The 6,059-nt window shown below is 40.5% G+C and overlaps 1 protein-coding gene across 1 annotated transcript; it reads left to right on the top strand.

The window, feature by feature from the left end:
- Positions 1-420: 420 nt before the first annotated feature.
- On the top strand, positions 421-4,643 carry LOC128358756 (MOB kinase activator 2). The gene is made up of 5 exons (XM_053319138.1): positions 421-877; positions 2,496-2,635; positions 2,794-2,890; positions 3,432-3,556; positions 3,642-4,643. Exons 1-5 carry the CDS (start codon positions 795-797, stop codon positions 3,884-3,886), a joined length of 690 nt encoding a protein of 229 aa, XP_053175113.1. The 5' UTR covers positions 421-794; the 3' UTR covers positions 3,887-4,643.
- The last annotated feature ends 1,416 nt before the right edge of the window (positions 4,644-6,059 follow it).

Genomic DNA, 6,059 nt, shown 5'->3' with positions numbered 1-6,059 from the left:
GTGGGGGGTGGGTGGAGCTGAAGAACCCTCTTTTGTGTCAGCTTTCATATAATACACTTCTCATATTCACAACACTTTTTTTTTCAGTTTGCAGTTTCTATCTATATATCACTCTTTCATTATAGGGGTGTGTGTTATCATTCCTTGGCTCAGATACACCCTGTATGTCATCACATTCCTCCATAGTTTACAAGTGATCATGAACACACCTGCTACTCCGGATACTTTTTCTACTCTTCCTGTTTGCATTTCCACCTCTTTCTACGTACACAGTGCAAGACCACCTTTACTTTGTCATCTGCACACCTGCCTGCTCTCTTTCTCTTTCTTCCTGGAACGCATACACATGGAGAAGTGTACGCAATGAGAAGTGGATGGAAAAGGGGAAGAGGAGGAGTTGTGCTTTGTATTTTTAAATGGGTTGTGGAGAAACCTGCCTGTCCACTTGGAACTGGGAGAGAGGAGGAGCCTGTGGGGTGTGGGACTCTAGACAAAGGAGACATATACACACTGACACTGGATCACTAGAGCGCAAGGAGAGGCAGACAGCTGGAGACAATCCTCAACTCCTGGAATACTTTGTTTGTTTTGGAAAACTTGTCCAAAGGAAAAAAAAAAAAAAGGGGGGGGGAATATTGTCAGCTGTACGTCTCCTCGTGTGAGCTGAAAGATGTTTGTGTTGAGGCACTGGTCGCCATATTCTGCCTGTAGTGCAGAGACGTGCGTGTGTTAGTATGTTTGGGATGGAAAAGTGGGGCTGGCACGACCAACAGCTCTGCTCTTAGCTCTACGCCATGGGGGGTTGCCATAGTTACCCCTCAGCGACAAAGACAGACGGCACAGCTCTGCACCCCTCTGACATCAACAATGAAAAACTGTAAGTGATACTTCTTTTCCCTCTCTTAACTCTCTTCATCAGGCTTCCGCTTATGCTCATGTTTCAGTTTTCTACGTGGAGCAAAAGTTTTAGTTTCTGGCGTTTGCTATTCCATTTTTCAGTATTTATAAACTCCTGAATTTTTAAGATCAGTGTAATGGAAAAAAGACGCATTGGTTATGTGTCGGAAACAAGGACTAAAAAGTTGGCTGCACATGGTTTACTGAGGAATGTTCTCCAGATAAGTGTGTGTGTGTGTGTGTGTTACATATTTGTCTGATGGCATCAATGAAGGTGGATTCCTCTAACAGCGGGAACACATGTTGAAAAGCAGTTTAAAAATGAGACGTTGAGGGCAGATGTGTGAATGCGTTTTAGGACAGTTACTGAGGAAATTCCTGCATTGGGATGAATCTGTCAGAGCCAGCTGGCTGAGAGGACTGTTTATTTCACCCTCACGGCAGAAGCAAAGGTAAACAGACAGCCAGAAGGGATAGAGCAGGGTCACAGAGGAGTATGTTTACACACAAATACACCATCACAAGTAGCTCCGGGTTCTTTGAGTTTGTGTGCTGACAACTGGTAGCCAAGAGGCAGTAATAGAGTTAACGCCATGCAACTGGAACAGAACGGCCTATACAGGATGTTAACAAAAGAAGTTCCTGTGGATATTAGAGTACTTCTGCTCTACTGTACCTTTTGGACTAATGTTTACATTCTTCTCTGTCAATATCCCTCCCTCTCTACCTCTGCTGACCTTTACTTTAGACAAAGACATGCTGTTTAAACCATTAAACTAATTCACCCGACCCATTCCTCACACACACACACACACATATATCTACATCTACGGGTGGGAGTGAAACCTCACAGAGAGCACAGTGTTTCTCTTATCACAGCAGGCAAGGTCACAGTGAGTAAACTCTCAGCTGCTGCGTAGACATGTAAAAACTGAGCGTGGCAGCTGCATGATTCCACTGACTCACTTTAATCCAAAGCACTGTCTTCACAAGCGTCTAGCTAGCTGGTGGGCAGACACAAGTAGAGGACAACACCTCCTCGTCACACTGCACTACAGTATCTGCTAAATGTGACCTCCCTTCTTTGCATAAAGTCAAATTATGCTTGTTTGACTTTCCAATACACATCATTCAGTTCCTGTACTCACACTTCAAAGCTATCACGAGATCCCAAGCTACCAGTCCTGTGCTACTGATTATAAAGCATTACCTGTAGCTTATCAGTAAGTATGTACTAATGTTGGAAAGAGAGTTTTGGTAAAGCTAGCAGCTCTCAGTGTGCATTATCTTGCATAATGTTAGTCCACTGCAGGATTGTTTGCTTCATTAACAGTAATTACTCCGGCCTCTGAATCGACTGCCTTCATTACACTAACTGCTGGTTTATTGGACACTCAGGCCTGTAGTTGCAGCAGTGTATGTATGTGTTTGCATGTGCCAGCCAGAGAGGGTAAGACAGACAGATGAGAGAGTATAAAACCTTATCTACTGGCTGCAGCAGGAGTAATTAATCCGCTGACCTATCAATTGTTTTACACAGCAATATTTGTCTTGCTCTTTCTGCTTCTGGTTCATTAACTCTGCACTGTCCTCGCAAGGGGAATTAACAACAATAATCTGGAAGAGCGTCCGTATCTCCAGCAACAGTTCGTGTGCCAGCGGGTCACACACACAGACATATTCGCCCTCACAGCGCTGCCGCCTGGCGTTGACAAGGCAGAGTGGCTCGCCAGCAACAGTGAGTAAACCCCTTTGGACACAGAAGAGTTGTTAATGTTTGCTTCCCCTCTTTCCTGTTCCTCATCCTCCAGCTGCACACAACATCTGCATAAACAAACACACATACACTAAGAAGATAAGCAAGATGTAATTTCTCTTCCTATTGATTTCCTCCAGCCGTGGCGTTTTTCAAGCACATAAACCTGTTCTCCAGTGCACTGTCTGAGTTCTGCACTCCCAGCACCTGCCCGACTGCATGTGGACCAGGCAACACGTGAGTTAACTGAGCAGTAAATGCAGCACATACCTTGTTTTAGTTTGTTAGTTTAGTTTAGTTTGTGAAAATGTACACATAAAATGACAGAGTGCAGGGAGAGGCAGAAACCCAAATGGGCTTATTTAAAGCCTCCACCTAAAAAAATTTAACATTTCACAATATTATAGACAATAGTATGACCACATAAAAAAGAGAACAAACCAAATAATTATAGTATATATATAATAACAATAACAAAATAAAAAACTTGAAGGGTTAATTAGATTAAACACATCCTTATATGGTGACTTGTGGAAAGATCAGTGTAGTCAGCGAAACATTTAGAGACTAACTTTGAGTCTAGGATCAGCCGAGATCTCAAATCCTTGACATTTTGTTGTGACTTGGGTGAACTGACCCTTTAATGGTCATCATCTTCTGGTCACATGTCTGTACTTAATGTGTGTTTCCACTACAAAAACACTCTGAAAGGTTATTACAGACAATTTAACTAATTATAAAAGAGAAATATTGTTCTTTTGTTTCTTTGTTTTTTTAGAGTTTATGTCTGGACTGACGAACAGGGCAGGAAGCTGAAGTGCTCCGCCCCACTTTACTTTGACTACGCCATGTCATACATTCAGGATCTATTGACTGATGAAGACGTGTTCCCCACCAAAACAGGTAAAAGTGATTAATGTATCATCTGTGTTACATTGTTCTGCATCACATTCCAGTTTCTGTGTTAAGCTCTCTTCTTTCTTTCCAGGTGCAGTGTTTCCAACAGGCTTCGTCTTTCTGGTACAGAAGGTGTTTTTGCTGTTATTCAGGACTCTGGCTCACATTTACTGGTGTCACTACAGAGAGACACTCGCTATGGGTCTGCACCCACACCTTAATACACTCTTCACACACCTCACGCTCTTCTGCCGGCAGCATGCACTTCTGGAGCCAGAAGATATAGAGCCGCTGCAGGACCTCATCACCGCTCTGGGACAGCAAGGAGCAACTTAAAGAGAAATACATGTATTGAACACCATTCTCATATATATTTTTTTTTATCACACACTTATTTACTCGTTATAGCTGATTAAAAAGCTTTTCAGTGACTCTCACTTCTCTTGGCAAAACTTTACTTCACAGTATGATTTTTTTTTTTCTTTCCAAAAAAAAAGGTCTGGAAGTTGTAAAAGAAAATACTGTTTATGAACAGCATGTGGGAGTATGAATGAATCTGTTCTGCTTTAAGAAGCAGTGAATCAGACCACACAACACTATGTGACTCTTGTTGTATAGAGCAGACATCAGTTATTGTGATATTGTGTGAAACTGTATTGTTGCATGTTTGTGTATTTTAACATTATGGTGCATTTTTCTATCTTGATATGGTCAAGATCTTTTAGGTCAAAGTCTTCCACATACACTTAATAAAAAACAAAAACAATGAATGGTCCTGTGGTGTATTTTCCCAATGTAAATATAAATTAAATGTGCCATCACTGCATGCTGAATTGTTGCAGAACCCATAACATGATGTGTTGACGCCAAAATGTGATTACATTGTGGAGACTGAATTGTATATTCTTCATTTGTATGGAACTGCTCAGCTTGTCTTTTGTTGTGTATGAATCTGTACTCTGCAATAAACATTTGTGACAGTTTTGTGTATATTGTTAATTTAAAAAAGAAGGGTTTTAAACTTTCTCAATAGAAATAATGTGTATTTGAGGTATTATTGAAAGTTACCATTACCGTAACCATTAAAACTCTTTCTAATATGATTATTGTGAATATGAAGCACATTTATTGTTAGTCATAAATCATTTACAATAGTTGCTTATAAAAAAAAATTAAACAGTTTTGCAATACTGATCTCCCACACCCCATGAGCCCTAAATCCCAAAGGAAATGAAAAGAAACAAGAGTTCTGATTGGTGTTTAAAACGCTTAATTGAGTAACATGATGAACGTCTTGTTTTCCATTTCATAATATAAATGAGCTGATATCCTTCCATATGTCTAGTGATAGGTAGGTTTTGATCAAGTCTCTAATTTATCAGCACACATTTTATTTGAACTAATGTAATTAGGTATCTACACCCAGGCAAGCTGGATTTGGTAGTCCAGTTTCTATTTTTTGTCTTGATCCTGAAGTGACTGTTGTTTCATCAGCATGTCTGCAGCTCATTGGTTTGGGAGCAGCACCGCCTGCTGCCACAACAGGAACAGAGCATGCATCATGTTTTTATCTGCATCGTCAGCCACACTGAAGTCTGTGGGTTGTTCTGTCGGCTGCAGCATATTGGATTTTAAATGAAACCATTCAAAGTGCTGGAGCAGGGCCAAACCAATAGATGTGTGCTGCTATTCAAAAAAAAAAGACTTTGCTGCACATCTTTGGGGAAAACACTCAATCTTCACTCTTACTCCATCTGCGTTTAAGTAAGTTCTTCTGGGTTGCATTAGTGATCATGGAAACAGTTCCAAAGCTGCTGGATTCAGACACTCATTTTAGCAAAGTCCCAACCAGGTCAATCTCACATCCCCATGGATACAAATAATAATCTACAGCAAAGTGTCCAATAACCAAAATATGATTAATATCCTTTCCTACAACAACAGACACTCCAGTTATAGTGAGAATTTAAGTATGAATGCAGTTGTGAAGGGGTGAAATTTGAGAGCAAGCATAGTTTTGTATGACAGCACTGTGAGCAATCTGACAAGAGAAACGACCCGCTTTTGTGAGCTTTTTCTTGTCAGTCATGAAGCTGAAAAGAAAATCCAGGACTGAGAGCAAAGTGAAACTGAGACCATGAGCTCACTCAGTATTACTGTCAGTTGATCAGCATAGGAACAACAGCAGATACATAGATAGTAGTTTCCCTTTCTGTGGGAGTGAGTGCTTTTCAAACATTGCAACAACAAAATGAATCATATATTAGGATTTTTTGTTTGTTTGTTTTTTCAAAGATTAAAGCCCTCACCCAGAAACCCTGAACAGCATAAAATGTGAATATGTATGATGGAAGAATTAATGATCACAGGATCGTATAGTGACTTCTATTTCAGTTGTGCAGAAAATGCAATCCCAAACTTCACCACACAGAGGCATCAAAATGCCACCATATTCAAATGAAGATAGGTCTGTATAGCTGGTGCCTGGTTTTTTCTCACTGTATTGTAT

This window comes from Scomber japonicus, chromosome 5 (genome assembly GCF_027409825.1).
Source record: "Scomber japonicus isolate fScoJap1 chromosome 5, fScoJap1.pri, whole genome shotgun sequence".
Taxonomy (NCBI): domain Eukaryota; kingdom Metazoa; phylum Chordata; class Actinopteri; order Scombriformes; family Scombridae; genus Scomber; species Scomber japonicus.
Note: the sequence above shows the minus strand (reverse complement) of the source record. Positions and strands in the feature narration are given on the sequence as shown.